The 26,180-nt window shown below is 40.4% G+C and overlaps 1 protein-coding gene across 2 annotated transcripts in view; it reads left to right on the top strand.

Annotated features, from left to right (window-relative positions):
- Window positions 1-26,180, top strand: part of SLC9A7 (solute carrier family 9 member A7) — a 144,137-nt gene that overhangs the window by 65,107 nt on the left and 52,850 nt on the right. For both annotated transcript variants that reach the window (XM_057538739.1, XM_057538738.1), the window contains exons 2-5: window positions 4,940-5,139; window positions 6,822-6,899; window positions 12,456-12,532; window positions 15,435-15,547. In XM_057538739.1, the coding sequence (XP_057394722.1) occupies window positions 4,940-5,139; window positions 6,822-6,899; window positions 12,456-12,532; window positions 15,435-15,547 (468 nt within the window). The remainder of the gene's footprint in view (window positions 1-4,939; window positions 5,140-6,821; window positions 6,900-12,455; window positions 12,533-15,434; window positions 15,548-26,180) is intronic.

The following is a 26,180-nucleotide window of genomic DNA, read 5'->3' as shown; positions in this document are numbered from 1 at the left end:
ATGATGTTGATCCAGTAAGTCCTTAATGCCTCTATTGCTCTCCATCATTTTTTTGGGAATACTGAAGTTTCTGAGCTTTGAAAAATACCTAATGTCAAATTCTAATTCCTTGTAGTTATGACCTCTTTATGGTTCCCTGTCAGAGGATGTCTTCCACATCTAGAAGATGAAAATGTGCCATTCATGTTTTTTCCAAGTCTTTGTTATATTCTCACTAAAATACCCCTCTGCAGTCCTAATGTCTTATTTTTTCTTGAAGTGGAAGATGCCACACGTGAACTTAATATAGCAATGACTGTCCTTTTGTGCCATGGGCTACAGTGGTAATAAATATGAACCTAAATGTCTGAGGAGCTACTCAAACTCTACCTTGAATTAGCAGCAAATCCTGTTGCTTGGTATATTTTTGGTCAAAACTATCAATCAGGACGTTTTAACCTGTATCTTTGCTGTGAGGGGGCTTTGTTGCCATATTTTAACACAAGGGGGCAGCAACGTCACCTTCACTGTCTCCATCACATCTTTAGCATGGGCACATTGGACCCGGGTAGGGAGGGAAAGATTTTATAAGTATGTATTATTATTTTTAATGTTCGTCATCTAATAATGGTTCTAGGTATGATGGTGATGATTACGGAGAGAGACTGCGAGGGTATTTCCTGTAGTTGAGGAATTTGTCTGCAAATAAAAGCCTCCTGTAAGGAAAAATCTCCTGTTTCCCTTCTGCTCTCAATACTCTCACTGGACATTTCTTTGACCACATGTGTGGGAGTTTTCTCACACCAAAGCAATTCTCCAACTCTCTAGTGGATACCGACTGAGTATCCCACAATTTAACTCTGACACTATCTACTTGGAAATAGCATCAGATCCCACAGGCCTCATTAAGACCCCTGCCCCTCTCACTTCAGAGGTTAGTCACAAGTCCAGGTTATCACCTGAACTTCTGACCAACTGGCTATAAATCAGAGGTTCTCATGTTCCCCTCCTTAGCATTGATCATTTGCTAAAATAGCTCAAAGAACTCAGGAAGCCCATTTACTTACTATATTACTGGTTTATTATCAAAGGACATAACTCAGGAACCGCCAGATGGAAGAGATGTATAAGGTAAGGTATGTGGAAAGGGACATGGAGCTTCCATGCCCTCTTCAGGTGAGCTACCCTCTCTGGTGCTCCACGTGTGCACCAACCCAGAACCTCTCTGAACCTGTGTACTTTGGGGATTTTTATTGAGGCTTCATTACATAGGTATGATTAATTAAATCATTGGCCATTAGTGATCCACTTAACCTCTAGCTCCTCTTCCCTGCATGGAGGTCAGGGGGTGGGGTGGAATTAAAAGTTCCAACTCTCGGGACTTCCCTGGTCATCCAGTGGGTAAGACTCCGTGCTCCCAGTGCAGGGGGCTCAGGTTCAATCCCTGGTTGGGGAACTAGATCCCGCATGCATGCTGCAACTAAGAGTTCGCATGCCACAACTAAGAGTCTGCATGCCGCAACTAGGAAGTCCTCATGCCGCAACTAAAAAGATCCCGCATGCCACAATGAAGACCCTGCGCAGCCTAAATAAATAAATAAATAAATTTAAAAGTTCCAACTCTCTAATCACCTGGTTGGTTCGCCTGGCAACCAGCCCTCATTCTGAGGCTAATCCGGGAACCCCCAGCCACCAGTCATCTCATTAGCATACAAAAAGACACTTAGCACTTCAGAGATTCCAGGGGTTTTAGGAGCTCTGTACCAGGAAACTGGGACAAAGACCAAATATATATTTCTTATTATAAATCACAGTATCACAACTCCTCTATTGTTAGAATAGTTGTCATTGTGAAGACCCTGTGCTATTGTGGTTTATTTTTTTAGTTAGCTCTGCAAATAATGAGGCTAGTACAGAAAAGAAACAGTGAATTATGTAAAGCAGCTATTGATTTGGGAGAAAGGATAGCCTTTTGTAAATGACTTATTTTGGTTTCCTGATGAAGACACTGTTAACTGAAGAAAACCGTGTTTTATTCAGGGACCTTACTGAGTACTATACAGCCCAGGAAACAGCCTCTCAGATAGCTCGGAGGATCTGTTCCAAAGAGGTAAGGGAGGAGCCAGGATATATAGGAGTTTTTGCAGGAAAAAAACCCCAAATGTGTAGTCGAACATCAAAAGATTACCGCTAATCACAAAAACCAGACCTGTCAAGTTAATGAATTTAGCACTTTTCTATGTCTGCGAAGATGCAAGAGTCTGGCTCATTGAAATTATTCCTTTGATATGCATTTTAACTATCTATGTGCATATCATGTTTTTCTCCATCTGAATTCTCCCCAGGGCACACCTTGGGTTGGGAGGTGTGGTTACATTGGCAGCTGATGGCCGGCAATATTCCTTGTTTACTGGAATGGCAGGCAACATTTTTTTTTCCACAGCGCCTCCTCTTGGTCGTAAATTAGACCAAGGTTTGGGAAGCATTTCTTGACCAATTTGTCCCAAGGTGCTTAGAAGGCTCATTTCCTAGGTCAGATGAGGATTGTGTTGATAGGCCACTCAGTGTGCTAAATTTTGGATTAGGCCCTGTTAATAACCTAAAATTCTCTGGATCTTCTGTTTTACTCGTCTGGTATGATCCAGGGGATGTTTTCCCTTGTTGCCTCTTCCCACATCTAGAGTTGCACTATTACAGTTAATTCTATATAGACTTAAATGTATGACCTACTATCTCAAGATGTTTAGCCATCATTAATTTTGTCAAGAGGCCTGGTTACACATTGGGTAAAAATTGGGTTACAATTGGGTAAAAAGCATATATATATTTAACTGGCGTAAATGGAGTGGACTTGTTTGGGGCCGTTTAATGTTGGGGACCATAGGGGGTCCCTTTGGCCCATCCAACCTTAGGTAGTGTTGTATCAAAACCTTTTGTTTTAATCCCATTAACATCTGTTTTATTTATCCCATTTCTTAATAACCATCTAAAGATTTTTATCCTTTTGGGACAAGTCCCTTTAAAATTTTCACCTTTTTGGAAAGAAATCTATAGACTTTCTCTCAGGTTCTTATCTTCCTGTTAATCAACCTAACTAACAATTAATCTCCTGTTCATTAGCATCTGTAAGACCCATTGAGGGTAGGTTGAGACCACAAATGAGGCTTCCCAAACTGGTTTTTTTGTTTTGTTTTGTTTTGTTTTAAACTGAGGGAGTTCTTAGGTTAGCTATTTTTTTTTTACCACCTTCTAATTTGTTTTTTCATAGGTACCAATAAAATGGCTGTTTATGAGAGCACTCTAAAAATTCACCAATTTAGACGTTTCCCCAATTTAAAGGATCCATCGTCTGGCCCTTGATGAGATATATGTTAATAGTGACACAAATCAATAACACACTAGAGGCGTCCCCACAAGAGAGTGCAAAGGATGCAGCCTTCACAAGATCTAGAAAGTTTACTCCCCAAAATAGTCTAAGAGAGTAAAGGACCTTCGCTGTACAGGTTGACACAACGAAGGTGAGGATGACAAAGGCCCCTTATGGGCACCTCGCATGACAAATTTCCCTGAGAGTTGGCACAGCCAAGCCAGAAAAAGAGACTGCTCAGGACCCCAGTCTATTTGATTGGCTGCCAAATGTAAACCATGTGTGTACCTTCCAGAGGGCAGAGACCAAGCTCTCAAATTGAGATTATCAAGAACCTCATTTTTAATTTGTAGTAAAATTTTACAACTTTATTTTTTCACAAAAGTCAACAAAGTTCAAGTATGTTAGTACAGGTCTTTAACAACAACAATCACAACAACGATAATAAAGCAATACAGACACAGAGCACAGAGTTTGGCTTAAAAAACTATATCTTTCTGGATTTTATATATTCTTTGTTCTTCAACAATGTCTTGTGAGTTCTCATATGTCTTGGTAATAAGAGACATTGTAGAACATTATACATAGGATATAATAAACATTTTCTTTCTTTTTCTCATATAACTTTCTCCATTAATGGCAAAATGAGATAGGGGAGCATTTTACCATTCTCTCTCTTAATATTGCTAGCAAAGAACTGAATATAGAGAGAAGTCTGAAGTTTTCCACCTAAGAGAGAATTGTGGAAAGTGTCTGGTGGTTATTTATGTTTTCTTTTTTTTCCACATTTCACTCACTTTTACTTGGGCATGTGACTCATGTCCAGGACCAGGGGAGCAACATTTCTTCATAACTCATGGAATTAAATGCTTACACCCAATTTTGCTGGTTTTTTCCTCCTAAAGGGAAAACCCTGCTAAGAACAGAATGAGACGGAAAGACTTGCAGCTAATTATGCTAGCTGTGTCAATGGCATAGCCCCAAGAAGCCAGCTCTCCAGTCCCTGAATCATGACTGCGAAAATTGGCACTGTGCTGTTTAGCTCCCTAAGGGTTGTAATTATTTTCTCCATGATACCCAATACTTGAAATGACCTCAGCAAAAGCATTTCTTTTCTTTTTTTCCCTTCCTCTAGTGTGTGGCAAAACAAATTGCATTTGTAACAACTAGAAATTCCTGAGGCCTTGTCCTCGCTGGCTGCTGGCGGATGGCCTGAGGGATACTGCTGGTGCAAATCAAAGAGCTCAGTGGTTCTGCTTTGCGCTGTGCTAGGCAGAAAAAAACTTTGCCTCTTATCACCCCATCTTCCTCCAGCAAAAACCTGAGAAATGAGACATGCTCAGTGGTTCAGAGTACTCAGAGTACTGTCATAATCCCGAAAGGTACTGTCCTACCTTGTCCTCTTGGTGGCTGAGGGACTCAAGTCAGAATAGATGGATTCTTAACCCTTTTGAAGGACTGTGTAGTTGTCCCTAAAATACACATCATCTACCTGGTCTCTAAGATTACTTCAGAGTTTCTTAGTCGTTGCCATTATTCCCATGCCCTCTGTGTCCTTCCACGGGCCTGATGTTTTCTTCCACTGTGTTTCAGGGCTCATCGTCGGGGTGATCCTGAGGTACGGCACCACTGCCACCAGTGGTCACGACAAGTCACTCAGCTGCACTCAGGAAGACAGGGCCTTCAGCACCTTATTAGTGAATGTCAGTGGGAAGTTCTTCGAATACACCCTGAAAGGAGAAATCAGCCCTGGCAAGGTCAACAGTGTAGAGCAGAACGACATGCTGAGGAAGGTGAGCTCGGGCCACTCAGCCACTTTGGTCCTGACGTGGTTTTTGATTTTCCGATTCTGTCTCAACTTTGTGAACAGAAATCTTTTCACACTCCTGGAACATCAGTAACATTCCTGGCTGTCAGTTTGGCTAGGAAGCTTTTGGACTGTGATGAGGAGAAGGAACCAGATTTGAACTTGGGCCTTTTAACTTTGTCAGACTGATGTGGGCCACCAATGGTGCAGTGGGTTCGTACATCCCACTCAGCTCCTCTCTCCAACTCCCACCTCTTTTTGATTATGTCTCTTACTCTCGTTATGGTTTAGGGATGAGATTGTTTCTTTCTTAAATTAAGATTGGTTTCTTATTTTTCTTTTAGCTTGTTAATAATCAGTGTTCAGAAGGGTTATTCTTACTTATTCGTGGTTATTTTACCATATTCTACAAACATTTATTGAGTTTCCCACTCTCATTGGTGATTGATGCCAAAGGCTTAATGAATCTTCAGAGGAAAAATGTCTTGTTGTCTTAGAATTTGAGTCCACATGTTGTTTTTCATTTAATGTTGGGGGTAGCTAAAATACTCCACAGGAAAAGGGATTATATATCTCTTCACTTCACTTGGGTGATTTCCAGGATAAGCACAAGATCTGTATTTATCCACATACATTCTAGTACCTTATACACCCGGGCTTATCAGTAGGAGGGCTTCCGTATGAAGTCTGGGGATCCAAGTTGTGGGAGACCCCTTTAATATGTGAAAGCTTGCAGTCAAAGAGTGTAGCCTGTGCTCCAAAAATTAAAGTATTATTGTTCTCAGGATCTGCCATAATCCTTAAAGAAAATTATTCTCAACCTGGAGCGTTCAACATGCCCATCTTCTCTCTGTTCCTAAGGGCGGGTCCTAGTGAACTCTTGGCTCTCAACCCTTCATAAGAATGCATGGGATTTCCATAAACATTTGTGAAATTAAATGCAACTGAGAAAGATATCCAGTGTAATACCACACTAATGGCTGTTTACATTTAATAATTAGAATGGAGATTTAAAATAATTAATTGAAATAAGAGCCAGTTAATCTACCAACGTGAACAAATTCTTTAAAAAGGTTAGGAGGCTTTGTAGAATGTTTAATTCTTTTCTGGATGTGATAGGGCTTTGCTGATAGTTTCAGAGTGATTTCCCTGATTGCCTACAGGTAGTTTTAGTCCCCTTAGAGTTGATGAATTTATGTTGATATTCAGGAAATCACTAGCACCACTGGAGACTTTGATCTAGTCCACATTACGTATCACAAATGGCTGGTCACTCAAAAGAGACTTAAATTCAGTAAGATTATGTCTATAAATCATTATGTGGTAGGATACAGGAAATTAATAAAGAATCATGACTGCATCTTTTATTGTAGTTGAACCTTTATAAAGGTTTGATAAAAATCAAGATGTTTTCATTTTTTGTTGAAGAACATTGACCAGAAGCTTTCTGTGAGTTCTCAAAATTGCACAGAATTGTTGTGTCTTAATACATATTCAACAACACACCAAGAGTAGAAAGCAGAAGTGCCGTGTGGAGAAGAACAGGCCAGTGCTCATGGGAGCTGTGGCTTCTCTACTGTGCTGAGTCTGTGATTTTTTCACATTGATGTCATTTGTTTTAAATATTCAAACTTTAGTCAGTGGCTTTTTTTCTTTTTAAACTTTTAGGTAACATTTGATCCAGAGGTCTTTTTCAACATTCTGCTGCCTCCAATTATTTTCCATGCTGGATATAGTTTAAAGAAGGTAAGGAATTTTTGCCAGTATTTCTTAAAGCATGGGAATCTCTGCTTTAATTTTCCTGCACAATATTCTAGTTTTTTTCCTTCTCTCAGATTGCTTATTACTGTGTTCTGTACCCACTCAAGAGACTACAGTTGACTCATCATCAGTGACTCATTTCTGTTTTAAAGTCTGGAACTCTCATCCATTGCTGGTGGGAATGTAAAATGGTATGGCCACTCTGGAAAACATGTTTGCAGTTTCTTATAAAACTAAAGTTGAAATTACCATATGACCCAGCGATTTTATTTCTGAGGATTTATCCCAGAGAAATGAAAACTTCTGTTTATACAAAAAACTGTACATGGTTGTTCATAACAACTTTATTTGTAATAGCCCCAAACTGGAAACAAACAAAATGTCCTACAATAGGTGAATGGTTAAACAAGCATCCGTACCATGGATACTACTCAGCAATAAAATGGAACAAACTATTGATACACAAAACAGCCTGGATGGATCTCAAAGGCATTATGCTGAGTGAAAAAAATCCAGTCTCAAAAGGTCACATACTATATGGTTTCATTTATATAGCATTCTAGAAATGACAAAATTATAGGGATGGAGAACAAATTATTGGTTGCCAGGGGTTAGGGATGGTGGGGATGAGAAGGGGAGGGGGTGGCTGTGACTATAAAGTGGGTAGCATGAGGGAAATCTTCATGGCAGTGGAACAGTTCTGCATCTTGATTGCAGTGGTGGTTACAAGAATCTACACATGTGATAAAATGACATAGAACTATGCACACACATTGTACCAATGTCAGTTTCCTGGTTTTGATATTGCACTACAATTATGTGAGATATAACCAGTGGAGGAAAATGTGTGAAGGTACCACGGGACCTCTCTGCACTATTTTTGCAGCTTCTGTAAATCTATAATTACTCCAAAGTAAAAAGTTAAAAAAAAATCTATCATTATTGAGGGAGGGTCATTGTGTTCAGCAGCAAGGTTGGGCCTAAGCCCCTAGGTATTTAAAATACCAAATACCTTTATAAATACTGTGAGTGGCTCCCTTCCTCCCCACTGTGGGACTATTCTGTGAAAATTTAGCCTCCAAAAAAGCCTACTTCAGATAACAGCCAAGGACCTTGTTTCAGCTGTCTTTCTGAAAGGGGACTAAAGGAAACCTTTTCAGTGAGCCTTGAGAAGAGAGATCTTGGCTGCCAACAAAACTCAGTAACATCCTTAGGAAGTAGAGAATGCCTTCAAAGTTGATAAACCTCTAGATAGGTCAGTCAAGGTGAAAAAAAGAGGAAAGAAACAAATTACCTATATCAGGAATGAGAGAGGGGACATCAGTATAGACCCTTCATACATTAAAAGGACAATAAGAGAATAATATGAACAACTTTGTACCAATAAATTTGACAACCCAGGTGAAATGGACAAATTTCTCGAAAGGCACAAATTACCAAAACTGACCCAAGAAGAGATGGAAAACTTGAACAGCCCTATATTAATGAAATAAACAGAGTTCATAGTTAAAAACCTTTATACAAGCCCAGATGGCTTCACTGGTGAATTCTATTTAGCATTTAAGGAAGAAATAATGAGTCCTACACAAAATCTTTCAGAACATAAAGGTGGGAACAGTCCCAACTCATTTTATGAGAGGGTGCCTGCCCATCAGGCTGGTTCTTCTGTCAAAGCAACTCTTCAGTTTTCAGAAGGTTTTTAAACTCTTCCTAACCCACGCAAATATAGTTATTTATGGAGCATATGATATAAAGAACTTTGCATATATCCTTTATTTCGGTTTTTATATACATTATTTCTGATCATCACAGAAACTCTAAGAATGTGAGGGTGGTAGATTACCTCACACCCCTCTCCCCCAGGTTTCCAACTCATTTATAAACAGACACAAGGAGCTAACTGGCAACTGAATTATCAATTTATGACCCAAAGTCCCTGGTGACGCATCTTGGATGATATAGTTTAGCCCTTGGTAATGGGACTCCTTACTGCCGACCTCATGAATTGAAGACAGATGCCCTTTAGCCACCAAGTCGGTCACAGTCACAGATAGGGAGGCTGAAATGGAGAGATCCTAGAAATTGCTGGGCCTGCCAAAGGCTGCCTCTTTTGCTCATAGCATGGAGGCCACAGGAGCAAGAGCACTCCCCCACTTTTCGTAAGAGAGTCAAGGCTACAAGTCAGGGTCAAGCCAATCTCCCCCTTCAGAGATCACATGGCCCCTTCTTACTGCATCACCTTCAAGGGAGGAGGGATGGAACTTAAGTCCCCTCTCCACAATGGATGCTTGAGGAGCAGGAGGCTGTGTTTCTGCACACCAGCCCAACGCACATCTGGACACTCACAGACATGTAGAGAATGTCCTGCATTTTACTGATGGCGAAGCCAAATTGAGAACGATTAAGTGACGTTTGAGGTTATGTAGGTGGTGCAGGACTGAGTCAAGGTTATGCCTGTCTGTCTGACTGGAGGACCTAGGGTTGTTCCTCTGTGTTACATTCTTTCCAGATATAGGTTTTCTGTACCAAAAAAGTATGCTTTTTCTGACTTATTTATGAGGTTGCCAAAGTAATCTGAATCTATATGTCAGCTATTGACATGTAACAAATGGTAGATGATCTTACAGGCATAAATAATGTTATTCTTTATCTAAATAAAGAGTTTGGGAGCTTCTCTTAAGATCAAATGGGTGATGAATAATTTGGTATTTTAAATAACTAATCTTAATGTATAATCAAGGTCATAGTTGCTTTAAAATGAAACCAAACCATTGGTTGTGAAAGCCACTCTAATGGCTAAAAAAAAACCTTAGTGTTTGCAGAGCCTTCCCTTTGTCAGCTTCATTTTCTCAGAAGAAAAACAAATAACAGGCTTTGCCAGTTACCAATTTAAGTTGTTTTTGAAATGCTAGTCTTAAAGGTTATTATTAGCTCTTAGTTTAGTCTCTTTCCTTTTTAATCAGGCACCTAAATAGTTGGTACTTATGTGGTTGCCATCTCTGATTAAATGTTCCCAATTAAATGTGTAATAAGTGTTTCACCATTTAACCTCTGGTATGTAAACAGATTCATACCCTTTGACCTATGCACATGTAGTTGTCATTCAGACATGGGCATTCATTTTTCTAACTTGAAAAATGTACCATGGCCTTAGCTTTGATTTTGTGCTACCACTCAGTTTGCTTAGAGGGCATTGGCAGGGAAAGAATTCACCTATAGAAGCTTTCATGTTTTGTGAATTTCCCCCAGTACACACACACCATGTTCAAATTTGTCAGGGGAATGGGCGATGATAAGGTTTCCCAAGGAGTAGGAATGTAAGGCTTAGAATGGTACAACTAGGAATTGGGATGCCAGGTGGATTTTCACTGAATGCAAACCTTCTCATCCTGATCTGTTTTAGGTTTATATTCTCAAAGGCTTTACCAGGGCATGTCATCTCCTTTTGTTTCTTTTTGCCATTCTATAATGGAAAGGGAAAAGAAGGGAGAGACTGAACCAGTCATGGCCATGTGAACCACACGTGCCTGTGAACTGTTAAGGCCAAATAAGAAGATGATGAAAGATACAGGATTCCACTAGACACCTCCCGTCCTTCTTCCCTAAAAGGATGTGGTGGGAATCAAGAAGGGCATATTGTGTGGTGAGAGTGCAATGCCTTGGGGTCAGAAGACCTGCTTTCCGGTTCTGGTGCTGCGGTTTGGTAGACATGTGACTTCAGGCAGCTCACATCACACTTTTGAGCCTTAGTTGTCTCTCATATAAAATGGTCCAAAAAACACCTTCACGATGAGGTTGTTGTGAGAATTGGATGAGCTAATATGTGAAAGTACTTTGTAAACTATGAAGTATATGATGAAATACTAGGTGTAATAATATACAAATAAGTAGCATGTTATACCTTTTCAAGGTGCAATAAAATTCCAGTTCATATCAACAGATATGAATGGGATGGGTAATTTGTGTGTGTGTGTGTGTGTGTGTGTGTGTGATTTTAGAATATATCATGAATGCATTTTTGGTGGTAGATTTACATTTCTAATTTTCTGCTTTGGCTAATATCATAAATACAAATTTACTTAATATATTCAAACCAACCATAGGAATGATTACCCAAAAGAAAGCCGAGTGGCAAGAGAAAGCACATCTAGGATTAAAATTTTGCTCCTGGATACTTCGCATGGGTTTCATTGGTCTCATGTCTTGTCCTTGATGCACTCCCTCCCTGGTTTAAGCAGTTGGTGGAGCTTTTAAAGGCAAGTAGGTCACAGTTGTTGGTTTTTTTTTTTGAAGTCTAATTTTTTTTTCAAAACAGTGGCATATAAATGCATTAGCATTAAAAAAAGACTGAGGACAATGACTGATTTAGGAGGCAAACCTAATGTGTCTATAATATGTACAGGCGGTACCTTCATTTGATGACTGTCAGTGTGGGAAGCCCTTGAAGGATTCTGTTCTGAGCAGGTGGTTTAGGGGCACTAGGGATTCTTTGATGCCTTCTTCACAGCCTCAGAGAGGGGCAGGCATTGGGGAAGGCTGAAGGCAAGGTCTTAGGTCCTCTGTCTGGAATGCAGGCCAGTGGTCGCCTGCAGCCCTTTGTCTGATCAGACTTCGTGATGGCTGCTTGATCCAGGCTGAGTGCTTCTTCTGTGCCCTCTCTTTCCCTGATGGTGCTTGGCTCACATGCTGGGGCACTCCTGCCTTTTAAAATTTCTAGATAAAGTGTTCCTGGTTCCTGTTTAATTAGGGTGGTTAGGGGATTTTGTTTGTCTGTTTTTGTTAAATAGTTATGATTGTCCAGTGTGAACAGCTTTATGCCTTGAGAAGTAAGGATCATGTCTCAGGGTCCCACGAACAGGGATTTTCCCCATCAGAATATCCACAGGCCCAATGATTTATGAGAAGTAAATTCATGTGTGTGTGTGTGTGTGTGTGTGTGTGTGTGTGTGTGTGTGTGTACATACTTATAAATTTGCCCATCTTAGATGAACTACCTGTTTCTTGTTTCTCCACACCTATCTCTATTTTCCCTCTTTCCCAGGCTCCAAAGATTAATTCAGATGAATATCAGAAGACGCCTCTGATGCTGAGTTAACCAGAAAGCTCCTTAGCACTTTCATAGCTTATTAGTTTCAAACTTACATCTGCAGTGTTCTTCTAAGGTACCACCAGAACTGGAAGTGACTAGTTGAATCACTAGGGTAAAATAGTTTGGGTTAAATCTGCGAAAATGATTGGTCTACTTACACACACATACTCACACACACACACACACTCAAAATGTAATTTAATGTAATCAGCCAGAGTAGTTTTTTCTGAAATTTACTAAGGCCTTGCTTGCTTGCTCACTGATTGGTAGGACAAAGGAGATCTTAAAACCATGATTTTCTAAGGCTAAATAGCATTATTCAGGAGTAACTTCAGTTGTTAATTAACATAATGGAAGCAGTAAGTAAAGTTTCACTTTCTAGAGACTTGTAGTGTTTCTGATGTTCACTGTCAAAATTCACAATGTGATTCCTGCTTTTTTGTTTTATTCAGAGACACTTTTTCAGAAACCTTGGGTCTATTCTGGCCTATGCCTTCTTGGGGACTGCCGTTTCCTGCTTCATTATCGGGTAAGTGACTCTTTGTCATATAACCAAATTACCACACTTCCAAAGAGATGAGATCCACATGGGTCCACAGAATCCAATATTTTCCCCAGCTTTATTGAGATATAATTGACACATAACATTGTGTAAGTGTAGGGTATACAGTGTGTTGATTTGACACATTTATAAATTGCAAAATGATTACCACCATAGTATTAGCTACCACCTTCATCCGGTCACATGGTTACCATTTCTTTTTTGTGGTGAGAACATGTTAGCAACATTCAAGTATGTGGTACAGTATCATTAGCTATAATCACTGTGTTGTACATTAGATCCCCAAACTTATTAATCTTGTTACTGGAAGTTTGTACCCTTTGAGCAGCACCTCCCCATTTCCCCCGCCCCCCAGCCCCTGGCAACGGCCAGAGTCCAGTATTTTGATGTTTATGATGATTGTAATTAAGATCTAGAGTTACATTGTCCAGTGTGGTAGCTGTGAGCCACGTGTGGCTACTTAAATTGAAATTAAGATTCATTAACATTGAAATAAAATAAAACCTAGTCCCCAGATCTTAGTTTCTAATAGCATTCTTCAATGAAAAGAACCAGGGCCCCTTGCAGAAATGGCTGATTCTAGGGCTGGGGCAGCAAATATGCAAAATGACAATGGAGCATCTTATAGTGTCAGAGAGTAAGGAAGTGCTCAGAAAACAAACAAAAAGGATATGGAGCATGTCAAAGGGACACAGAGCCAACCTGAAAACCCCCCCTCCCTAATGGCTAAAGAACAACATAAGAAATAACATTGTTTTGGATCATCACCCAAAGTATAAAACAAATATATTTGAGTCTATACTGATATAAATAAATGATTGGATGAATAAGTAAATGGGGGAGAAGTGACAAATCTGTGCAGAAGAATTCCAAATAATTTATGCAGATACAGCCCCCCTCAAGGAGATGAAGCTTGGGCCTTCCCCCCTTTGATTGTGGGCTGTGCATGGTGACTTCCTTCCAAAGAGTACAGCATGCAAAGGAAGAAGAAAGAGTAGCTTTACAGAGGAGAAACCTGGCAAACACTACCTCAGCCAGATGATCAAGATTAACACCAAAATTGGTAAATCATGTTGATACGCTGTACCTTTGATATCTGTGATGAGAATGGCACTTACCGCTGTGTCTTCCTCCCAAAATCGCATTACCTCAGTCTAATCATGAGAAAAAAAATCAGACAAGTCCCACATTCTGCAAAATACCTGACCAGTACTCCTCCCCAACTGCCAAGGTCATCAAAAACAAGCAAAGTCTGAGAAACTGTCACAGCCAAGAGGAGACAAAAGAGATATGATGACTAAATGTAATGTGGTATCCTGGATGGAATCCTGGAACAGAAAAGGGATATTAGGTAAAAACTAAGGAAATCTGAATGAAATGTGAACTTCAGTTAATTTAAAAAAATTAGCTGGAAAGCTGGAGATAAAAGCAGGAGCCTTTTATGCCACCAAAACAGGAGGGGCTTGGACTTTGTCCTTTAAGAGAGACAAGCCATTGAAGAGTGACAGGTTAGATAACTGGTATTGGTGACTGTAGGGAAAACGCTACCACGGAGAAGTCTTATTGCTCAGATCTAAGCTTATGATAGAAGGAAATGGAGAGGAAGGTCTAGTTTCAAGAAATATTTAAAAGGTAGGTGAAAGAAGCCTTTGATAAGCAACAAAGAGCAAATCAACTCTGTATCATAGAATTCCTGTGAATTGAAATATAGCTGTTTAAGTGTCTGGAACAGTGTCAATGTCTGGCACACAGTAGGCAAACACTAAGTTATAGCTATTTATTCTCAAAAGGATTCAATTCTGCAAATAGTTCTTGAATTTCTAGCTTGGTCAATCTACTGTTCTAGACACCTAAGGTACAAAGATGAGCAATGATATGGTCTTGACCTTTAAGAATCTTATTATTGGGGGTTGGCTGTAGGGTACAATGAGTCTATTCTGTGGCTATTTATTTTTGGCATTTTATTCTTTTCGATGCCGTTGTAAATGGGATTTTCTTAATTTCTCTTTATTCTGTGGTTGTTTTTATTCCCCTAATCCCTACAGCTGCTACCAACACACACACACACACACACACACACACACACAGACACACACACACCCTTAATAACATGTACTAGGCCTTTTAACACTCTTCACTCCTCCCAATTTGTCAGCTGTCCTGTAGGAAATGTGCTCTGGCCAAGTTGAAATATTAACTTGGTGGTCCTTCTTGGGCCATATCACATTCTGCACAGTATAAGGAGGGCTGCTGCTGGCCTGCCTGACCCATGCAAAGAGTGAGAAGCCAGATATGTCAATGGGTACGCTGATATTTTAATGGGATGTTCAAAGAGTTTTGCCTCTCTTCCCTTCTTTGAAATAATTATTGGCAGAGAAGGTTGACCAGTTGGATCTTTGTGGCCAACCCATTTTTTTTCTCTCCAGCTTCATCCAGTCTACTCATTTACATGACTTTAAATGCATTGTCTTAGAATCCTGGGAGTTTTGTAGCAATTCATTACCCATTTTGCAGGGTTCTTTCTCTTCCTTTCTTCCCTACTACCCATTTGCTTAAAATGCCCTAACTGTTGCTAATTGAGGATCATACTTTATAGTTGTAAATAAGCACAGTTTTTTAAAATGGAGTGTTCAGATATTTCAGCAAGATGACATTAACTGCAGACCATTACTTGGTGCCAAAGTCTTATTTGCACATGTTCCTGGTAAGTGTCCAACCACAGCAGCTGCCCGACGTTTTCACAAACCTCTCTGGAAGTGCAGTATTCTAGTACTCCTCTGCTTGCTCATTTGCCAGGTTACTCAATTAGGTGGGTTTTCTTTTCTTTTTTTTTTTTCCTTCTGACATAGTTTACCTTCCCTTCTTACAGAAATCTCATGTATGGTGTGGTGAAGCTCATGAAGATTGTGGGGCAGCTCTCGGATAAATTTTACTACACGGATTGTCTCTTTTTTGGAGCAGTTATCTCTGCTACTGACCCAGGTATTTGCATATTTGGCCTTACCATTATGATGTTTTATTATTTAAATCTTAAAAAGTTCAGAGCAATCATTAACTTTCATTACAGTAAGGAGACTGTAGTGTTAACATGGAACAGTGGAGGAAGAGACCAGTAAGTGGTCTAACAGACTTAGATGGCTTTTCTAAGAAGGGCCTGCATTTCCCTTTTCTTCTTCTTCTTCTTATTGTAAAAAAACCCAACAACATAAAATTTACCATCTTAATCATCTTCAGGTGTATAGTTCAGCAGTGTTGAGTATATTCACATTGTTGTGCAACCAATCTCCAGAATTTTTTCATCTTGCAAAACTGAAACTCTATACGCATTAAGCAACATCTCCCCACTCTCCCCCCACCCCACCCCCCAGTCCTGGGCAGCCACCATTCTACTTTCTGTCTCTATGAGTTTGACTACTGTAGATACCTCATATAAGTGGAATCATCAGAAGTTGTCTTTTTGTGTCTGGCTTATTTCATTAGCATAATGTCCTCAAGATTCATCTATGTTGTAACATGTGTCAGAATTTCCTTCCTTTTAAACCTGAATAATATTCCATTGTATGAATGTACCACATCTTGTTTATCCATCCATCTGCCAACAAGCACTTGGGTTGCTTCCACCTGTATTTCTCTTTTTGTCTTTGATTTTAGAATGTCTAATTTAGTCATAATTTTTACACTTAGACTGTCTTTTTTCTCAGTGTTGTGCTTTTGCATTCTTTTAGGAAACCTATCATTTGGTTTAAATAATACCTTTGCTTAGTAGAAATGCACACCAGTACCTGTAGTGAATGTAATTTAATTTGTGAAGTCCTTTTGTGCAATGTTCCTGCACACTGTGATGTGGTTCCTATTCATAAATCTCTTACCTTGTATTTTTCAAGTGTTAGTTGAACCAGTTCTTAAAAGTGGAATTATTATATACCCTTCCTCCCCTGCAGCTCAAAACAAACAAACAGGCTCTCCTCTCCAAGTTGGAACCCATAATTGAATCGGTTCACATAAAGTAGTTACAGCTATTCTTTCCTCTAGTGTTAACTACTGAGAGTGCCATTGCAGGGAAAGAATTTATGGAGAAAGAGCTGATCTTGTTCTTACAGTACAGATGGAAAGGTCTTTTCATTGTCTATGATGTCCTCTAACATTCTGGGCAGTGATGATCGCTAAGATATGCAGATTCCCACCATGCCCCACCTCCACTTCACCGTGCCTCTTGGGGGGTCCTCTAGATCAGCGCTACCCAATAGACCTTTCTGTGGTGATAGAAATGTTCTATAGTCTTCCCAATCCTTTATGGTAGCCAGTAGCTACGTGTGGCTTTTGAGCACTTGAAATGTGGGATAGTGCAACCGAAGAACTGATTTTTGAATTTTATGCTCAGTAATTTAAGTTTAAATGGCTACATGTGGCTAGTGGCTACCGCATTGGATAGCACAGCTCTAGACAGTTGTGTGGCTCTGAAAAATCTTGATGATCCAAAAACCATTGATTTCTCTCACCCCCCCCTATTTTTTTTAAAATGTTTTTTTTTAATTTTTTTTTTTGGCCACACCACGAGGCATGTGGGATCTTAGTTCCCTGACCAGGGATCGAACCCATGCCCCCTGCAGTGGAAGCGTGAAGTCCTAACCACTGGGCCACCAGGGAAGTCCCTCTCACCCCCCTGTTTTCTTACAAACACTCTAAGTAAATTGATACTGAAGACTTGGCTGGTTGAAGCACCCTTGTTTGTGAAAAGAATGTGGGATGTGGAGTTGCAGGTGGTGGTTTGACTTCTAGCCCTGCCAGTCACTAAGCGGGTGGCCTGGGCACACTTTATCTCCTGAGCATCAGTTTCCTCATTTATGAAGTAGGAATAATGGTACCTGTTTCCTATTGTGAAGGGCTATTGTGAAGATTAAATGAGATAATGCATGTAAAGTGTTGAGCATATCATCTGCTGATTATGTTGGTCTCTATCAACATCTTCTGACTCAGGCAGAGATTTCTCTGTTTTACCTGTGTGTGTGTGTGTGTGTGTGTGTGTGTGTGTGTGTGTGTTTAATAACAGGTTACCACTTAACCTAAGCACTGTGAAAAGTAGCTTTATTATTCTGACACTACAATGTCTGTGACATCTCCAAATGTGTGTCTGTTGAGAAATGATTCTATATAAGTTTAAGAAAGGTGTTTAGTGTCTCTGAAAATATATTACTAACTATACTCATCTATAACTTTATTACTAACATCTAACTAGTACCACCAATAAGCAAAGGGAAGTTAGTGTAACATAAAGATTACTGATACTGTTTTCTGAGCCATTAGTGTCGCTTCATTTAATTGGATAGAAAGGCTTATTTTTCCAGATTATCTTTGTAATTGTTTACTTCACTTTAATGTGTCCATGCTGTGGTAGGAGATAATGGAAGGCATTACCATGACACACCATTTTTATTTGTCCTGTGAAGATTGGCACAGTAAGGGTTTTATAGAAATGAAAGTTCTAGAAAATTGAAACTTTAAACTTATTAAACATCAGGACATTAACTTTAACTGCTTTTTAATGGAAGTCTTTCTGAAATGTAGAATGTTTTTGTAAATTAAAAGTGTTTTACCAGCTTCCTAAAAATCTGTTGTTTGAACACTTGGGCCATAAAAGAAATAAAAACTTTAAGTGCAGAGTTAGAGGGGAACCATAAGACCAAATTGACTTCTTGTGCCTGGTGCATCAAACAGAAATTCTGGTATTGGGATGAAAGAGTAAGAGTCCTTGTCCCTGATTTCACTGTACTTGGCTCTTGTGTTTGGTCTTCCCGTTGATGGGGGCAGCCTGTGCGTGGTGTGCTATATAGGCTGCTCTGTGACCAGGAGCCCTCTCCGTTCCGTGGTTGTGTGTCATGGGTGCCACGTGCCATCTTTGTGGACTGTTACTTAAATGGATCCACAACTCAGGAAAGAAAATATAAGTTTCCAACCTGTAGTATTGGTACATTCGTAAGCAGCTACCAGAGAAAATGAGCGCCCTGCCTTCCTGTGAACCATTATGCAGTGATTCCTCTCACTGTAATCCTGTCACTTTTATACCCCTCGAGTCAATCAGACCCACTCACAGGTTTCAAAAGCTGCGATCTGTGCTGTCAGAGAGTAATTCTCTAGTTGCACCGCCCAGGCTGGTCAGTCTTTTGCTTAGTCTTCGAGACTGAGGTCAAATCTGCCACCTGCCTGGTTATTCTTCCTTTACTGCTTCAGTCAGTAGCTCCCACAGCTCCTGAGTCAGGTCTATTTTCTACATAACATTACTTGCTGCTTTGTGCTGAGCGTTCGCAAGTGCTAAGTACTCCTTAGTACACAGGTGGAGTGTTCAGGGAACGTTAGTTGAAGGAACAAAGTCAGGTTCTTGATTTTTCCTTCTTTCTCTTTCCACTATTGTTTCATTTTCCCCACTGCTTTTTAGATACCTGTACCAGCAGTCTTCAGTCAGCGAATTGTAATTTCTCAGTCCATGTCCAGTTGGAAACAGCTGTTGTGACCTTGTTCTCTCCGATTGCAAGGGTCCAGCTGTGGGGGGCAGCCACTCACCCAGTCTGTCATCCCCTTCCTACCCCCACCCCCGCATCATCTTCTGGTTGTCCACACCCGTAGTCCTCATCTGGGTTGGGCACAGGCTTGCCCAGGAGGGACATGGCTGACTTCCTTCCTGCCTTGCTTTCTAAGGTGATGGGCAGGGAGAATGAGAAATTGAAATTCAGAACAGCCACATTCAGACCAGTACAAAGTGTTAATTATTAATTATGCAGAGCTAGTGTTTATTGTCATAAATAAACGAGTTAACTACACATTATTTTTTTTTTTTACTACTGGTACAGTAGTATTTTAGGAAAATAGTGTTTAAAAGTCAAAGGGGCTTTTGAAAATCATGTACTCAAGGCTTGGCTTTACTCTGTCTTTGGACTTTGCTGTGCACTATTGGATGGCTTCCGTTTGCCCCTCCACATTTCCACACTACCCTTCCCCACTCTCTTCTTGGCACTGAGAGGCTGACTGGTATGGAAGATTGCAAAGGTTCCTTTGCCTTCTACTTTCCCATTGGATTTGTCCACGGGGGGAGCACCAGTGGGAGACTGGGAGGAGGCTGGACATGCAGGGTCCCTGTGGGCTGGCTGTGTCCCTTGAACAAAGGTCACGGCTCCTGTTGGGTGACCCTCTCCACACAGCTCCTGGTTCTGGCAACCACTCCTTCCCTGGACCCTTTGAGCCTAGGGATGGTATAAAAGCTCCCTGTTTTCAGCCACAGGTACTGCCCTCCCCCTCTCCCGTGCTCTCTACACACTTCTATAAATAATGCCTTTATAAACACTCCTCAAATTACTCATCTGTTTCCTGCCAGAACCCTCGCAGATGAAGTCCTGGGACCCAGGTGTCCTGGGCTGCCAACCCCGTGCTCTATTCGTTGAGATTAGCCTCCACCAGTCCTGAGTCCCTGAGTGACTGACTGACTGATGTGAATAGAGGCCTCTGGTGCCAACCCCCAGTGGACGTACTGTATGAGTAATAGATAAATTTTCTCTCGCGTTTGACCACTGAGATTTTGGGAAGTTTGTTACCGCAGCAGAAAGCAACCCACCACACACGGCCTGTTTTCTCATCTCTAAATTGGGAGATATGATACTACTACCTTCCTAGGGTTTTTATGAGGACTAAATGAGATTGTAAAATGTTTAGCATAGTGCCTGCTTCCCGATAAGACCTTAATAATTGTTATTGTTATCATTGTTAATTTTTCTTCAGCATTGGGTTCAAAACAAGACAATTCTTGTGTCACATAATGATAAACTAAGAGTAGAGGTTTTGTATTAGTCAGGTTTCTTCAAAGAAACAGAATAAATAGGAGACATATGTGTGTGTGAGGGGGAGAGGGAAAGAGACATATTGATTGATTGACTGCTTGATTGTAAGGAATTGGCTCATGTGATTATGGAGGCTAAGAAGTCTCAAGATCTGCCGTGCAAAGGCTTGAGAACCAGGAGAGCCAATGCTGTAGTTCCAGTCTGGGTCCAAAGACAGGCAGAGAAAGTGAATTCTCCCTTACTCTGCCTTTTTGTTCTAGTGAAACCTTCACCAGACCACATGAGTCCCACCCTCATTGAGGGGGGCCATCTGCTTTACTCAGTCTACTGATTCAAATGTGAATCTCATCCAGAACCTCACAGACACATCCAGAATAATGTTTAATCGAATATCTGGGCACCCCATGGTCCAGTCAAGTTGACGAGTAAAATTAACCATCACATATCGTTCATGTAATAAATAATGGAGAAAACAGGAACTTTTTTTGGCCTAATCCCTAAAGATTTTTCCTGTTGTGTAACTTGATAAACTGTTTTCAAGTGTGGAAGAAAGAGATTAACCTTGTTTGCGTCTTGTTTTATACAGATGACATGTCTGTCCTTTAGGAAGTATGCCTGCTGGTGATGCCCCCTGTTGATGTCTGGTTAGCATCTGAGAGCTTAGAGTAGTGGTTTTATTGCCTAGATTTACGATTATCTGGAGCAGCCTCATGATATAGTTGACATTTTTCAAATCCAAATTATTTTTTGTTTACTCTCAATAAATGAGTTAAAGTTTTTGAAAAGAAAGGCGTGATGGGAAGTGGTTTCAGAATCTCCCTTAATCCCTAACAAAAATAGAGAAAGCAAGACAGCAAAAAAGAAAACACAGACTCAACTAGCAACAGAGTATCTCCATGAATCCCCAGTTATCAACTGGTGGGGTCAAACTACGGGTAGCAGAGAGACTTAGGGATAAGAACAGCAGCTGCGCTGGAGAAAGCAAAGGAAAGAGGGGGCTGCTGGTCATTTTGATTGTCAGGGAACCTAGAAATTTCCCACAAGTATTCACACTCAAAAGGAGGGATCCCCACTGGGAGTAAAGAATTTTATGGTCGTATTGGATAACAGCAGTTAATACTGGGAGGAGGCTTTTCAGGCTCTAATTTGTGGGTGAGGGCAAGGAGACTGGAGGAGGTGTGAGGCTGCTGGTGTGACCTGGGCCCTCAGACCTCTCAGGAAATCCCTTGTAGAAGATCGCTCTGCAAGGACAGAACCACTCCCTAAAAATGACCTGCTGGGACCACAGACCTTGATTGATGGGGCATTAAAGGAGAAAGCTCAGATACTAATGGTGGAGAAGGCCAGAGGAAGTAGATCTGAGTATTGGCTACACCTCCGGGTGGCTACGCCTCTGGGCCGTATTTTTAATACTTCAATGTAAAACCAGAAGAGGGAGCCCTAGAGCCATGAAACTGGAAAAGCTGTTCTGGGCCTTCTACCCTCTACCCACCTCACTTAATATGGGCAGCAGAAACGGATTGAGGTTGAACTTCATGTAAACATAAGAAAAAATGGGGATAACCCCTATGAATAATAAAGTTACAGATAATGAAGTCATACCAGAAGAAGAGGGTCCCAAAGCAGATGAAACTTTATTAACATTCCAACAGAAGCTAAAGGAAGTTAAGAAAATGATAGAAGTTATACAAGAACTGTATACATCAGGATTGGAAAATTCAGAAATGAGAGGACTACACAATAGGACGTTATGAAAAGAGAGCTGACAGAAAGGAATGGAGGGGGAACCCATGGAGAAAAAGAGATGTAAAGTATTAAAACAATCAATTTGAAAATGGGTAAACCCCGAATGATAGTGTCAAGCAATATACATTGGTGGTCAAACTATAAGGAAATGCAAGGAAATGATTCCTATAAATCAGGTTACTGGTTACTTTTGAGTGAAGGAAGGGGCTTGAGATTGGGATGGTACATATTGTGGGGGGCTTCTGTGGGGGCTGGCAAAGTTCCATTTCTTGAACTGGATGATGGTTACAAGAGTGGTTGGCTTATAATAGTGCTAAATATTTGTTTGGTTTTGTTTTCTAATAGTATCAGTTAGTAATGCGTTTGGCTGCAAATAACGGAAAAATCTGGCTAATACTAGCTTAAACAGAGAGCTATTTATCTTGGCTAACGGCTCCGAGCTGGTGCCACGGCTGCCACTAGAATCAGGCATCCAGGCACTCGGTCTTTCTAGGGCATTACCCTTGGGTTTCAGACACACCTTAGTTGCCCCATGGAGGCAAGATGACTGCACTGCGTCCAGTCTCCACCCTCCTCCAGGCAGCAAAAGTGGCACTCACCACAAGGGAAGCTGAAGAAGTGAGTTTAGTTTTTCAGGTCCTTATGGCAGAAACTAACAAAGCAGAAGGTAGCTGGGTGTGAGTGTTGAAAGAGAACCCCGCCTGCATGTATACATTTAGAGCAGTGGTTCTCAACCGGGGGTGATTCTGCGCCACACCCCTCCCCCCACCCCCCCCCCGCCCAGCAGACATTTGGCAATGTCTGGAGACATTTTTGGTTGTCACAACTTGGCAGGGGAGAATGTGCAGTGCTACTGGTATCTTGTGGGTAGAGGTCAGGGATACTGCTAAACTGTCTTACAATGCACAGGACAGCCCCCACGACAGAGTTATATGGCCCTGAATATCAGTAGAACTGAAGTTGAGAAACTCCAAAGCCCTTTCAGGTGGGTCCATAAAGTCAAAACTGATTTAATAATAATAGTAGTACATCATTTGTCTTTTTTTTTTTTTATAAATTATGGTATTGTTCATTCAGCAGAATACTATGCAACCATTAGAAAGAATGAAGTAACTTGCTTTTTTTTTTTTTTTTTTTTTACAATTTTTATTTATTTATTTATTTATCTATGGCTGTGTTGGGTCCTCGTTTCTGTGCGAGGGCCCCCTCCAGTTGCGGCAAGTGGGGGCCACCCTCCATCGCGGTGCGCGGGCCTCCCACCATCGCGGCCTCTCTTGTTGCGGAGCACAGGCTCCAGACCCGCAGGCTCAGCAATTGTGGCTCACAGGCCCATTTGCTCCGCGGCATGTGGGATCCTCCCAGACCAGGGCTCGAACCCGTGTCCCCTGCATCGGCAGGCAGACTCTCAACCACTGCGCCACCAGGGAAGCCCCATCATTTGTCTTTTTAACTTACGTTCTTTCACAAGTGTACCATTGACTGGAGTTTTCCAGGGGCTGTATGATGTGTGATACTGACTCTCTGTTGATCGAATGCAGAAACAGATATGAGAACCATCTATCTTCCATTACTTCAGATGTTGAAGAGATCTGAGAAAATGTAAAACAGTGGCTCTCTTCTCACTATTTTTTTTTTGGAAAATATAATTATTTTTCATTAAAAATATGTTAAGATATAATGGTTTTACTAGTAATTTAAATGAATAAATATTGAATTTTTTGTTTTATTCAATACAGTAAATATTGATACCTATAGCCCACAAAACTAAAGCTCTTTGGAGCCTCAAAATTTTCTAAGGGTTTAAAGGAGTCCTGAGATCAAAAGTATGAGAGCTGCTGGTCTGGAAAATAGCTGATTTTTTAAAAAAATTTTTTAATTTAATTTAATTTTTTTTATACAGCAGGTCCTTATTACTCATCAATTTTATACACATCAGTGTATACATGTCAATCCCAATTGCCCAATTCATCACACCACCATCCCCACCCCCCTGCTGCTTTCTCCCCTTTGTGTCCATACCTTTGTTCTCTACATCTGTGTCTCAATTTCTGTCCTGCAAACCAGTTCATCTGTACCATTTTCTAGGTTCCACATATATGCATTAATATACGATATTTGTTTTTCTCTTTCTGACTTACTTCACTCTGTATGACAGTCTCTAGATCCATCCACGTCTCTGCAAATGACCCAATTTCGTTCCTTTTTATGGCTGAGTAATATTCCATTGTACATATATACCACATCTTCTTTATCCATTCGTCTGTCGATGGGCATTTAGGTTGCTTCCATGACCTGCCTATTGTAAGTAGTGCTGCAATGAACATTCGGGTGCATGTGTCTTTTTGAATTATGGTTTTCTCTGGGTATATGCCCAGTAGTGGGATTGCTGGGTCATATGGTAATTCTATTTTTAGTTTTTTAAGGAACCTCCATACTGTTCTCCATAGTGGCTGTATCAACTTACATTCCCACCAACAGTGCAAGAGGGTTCCCTTTTCTCCACACTCTCTCCAGCATTTGTTGTTTGTAGATTTTCTGATGATGCCCATTTTAACTGGGGTGAGGTGATACCTCATTGTAGTTTTGATTTGCATTTCTCTAATAATTAGTGATGTTGAGCAGCTTTTCATGTACTTCTTGACCATCTGTATGTCTTCTTTGGAGAAATGTCTATTTAGGTCTTCTGTCCATTTTTGAATTGGGTTGTTTGTTGTTTTCATATTGAGCTGCATGAGCTGTTTATATATTTTGGAGATTAATCCTTTGTCCGTTGATTCATCTGCAAATATTTTCTCCCATTCTGAGGGTTGTCTTTTCGTCTTGTTTATGGTTTCCTTTGCTGTGCAAAAACTTTTAAGATTCATTAGGTCCCATTTGTTTACTTTTGTTTTTATTTCCATTTCTCTAGGAGGTGGGTCAAAAAAGATCTTGCTGTGATTTATGTCAAAGAGTGTTCTTCCTATGTTTTCCTCTAAGAGTTTTATAGTGTCTGGTCTTACATTTAGGTCTCTAATCCATTTTGAGTTTATTTTTGTGTATGGTGTTAGGGAGTGTTCTGATTTCATTCTTTTACATGTAGCTGTCCAGTTTTCCAAGCACCACTTATTGAAGAGACTGTCTTTTCTCCATTGTATATCCTTGCCTCCTTTGTCATAGATTAGTTGACCATAGGTGCGTAGGTTTATCTCTGGGCTTTCTATCTTGTTCCATTGATCTATGTTTCTGTTTTTCTGTCAGTACCATAGTGTCTTGATTACTATAGCTTTGTAGTATAGTCTGAAATCAGGGAGTCTGATTCCTCCAGCTCCCTTTTTTTCCCTCAAGACTGCTTTGGCTATTCGGGGTCTTTTGTGTCTCCATACAAATTTTAAGATTTTTTTGTTCTAGTTCCATAAAAAAATGCCATTGGTAATTTGATAGGGATTGCATTGAATCTGTAGATTGCTTTGGGTAGTTTAGTCATTTTCACAATATTGATTCTTCCAATCCAAGAACATGGTATACCTCTCCATCTGTTGGTATCATCTTTAATTTCTTTCATCAGTGTCTTATAGTTTTCTGCATACAGGTCTTTTGTCTCCCTAGGTAGGTTTATTCCTAGGTATTTTATTCTTTTTGTTGCAGTGGTAGAGGGGAGTGTTTCTTTAATTTCTCTTTCAGATTTTTCATCATTAGTGTATGGGAATGCAAGAGATTTCTGTGCATTAATTTTGTATCCTGCAGCTTTACCAAATTGATTGATTAGCTCTAGTAGTTTTCTGGTGGCATCTTTAGGATTCTCTATGTACAGTATCATGTCATCTGCAAACAGTGACGGTTTTACTTCTTCTTTTCCAATTTGTATTCCTTTTATTTCTTTTTCTGCTCTGATTGCCGTGGCTAGGACTTCCAAAACTATGTTGAATAATAGTGGCGAGAGTGGACATCCTTGTCTTGTTCCTGATCTTAGAGGAAATGTTTCAGTTTTTCACCATTGATAATGATGTTTGCTGTGGGTTTGTCATATATGGCCTTTATTATGTTGAGGTAGGTTCCCTCTATGC

This window comes from Balaenoptera acutorostrata, chromosome X (genome assembly GCF_949987535.1).
Source record: "Balaenoptera acutorostrata chromosome X, mBalAcu1.1, whole genome shotgun sequence".
Taxonomy (NCBI): Eukaryota; Metazoa; Chordata; class Mammalia; order Artiodactyla; family Balaenopteridae; genus Balaenoptera; species Balaenoptera acutorostrata.
The sequence above is the reverse complement of the archived record's forward strand: the minus strand, read 5'-3'. Positions and strand labels throughout refer to the sequence as shown.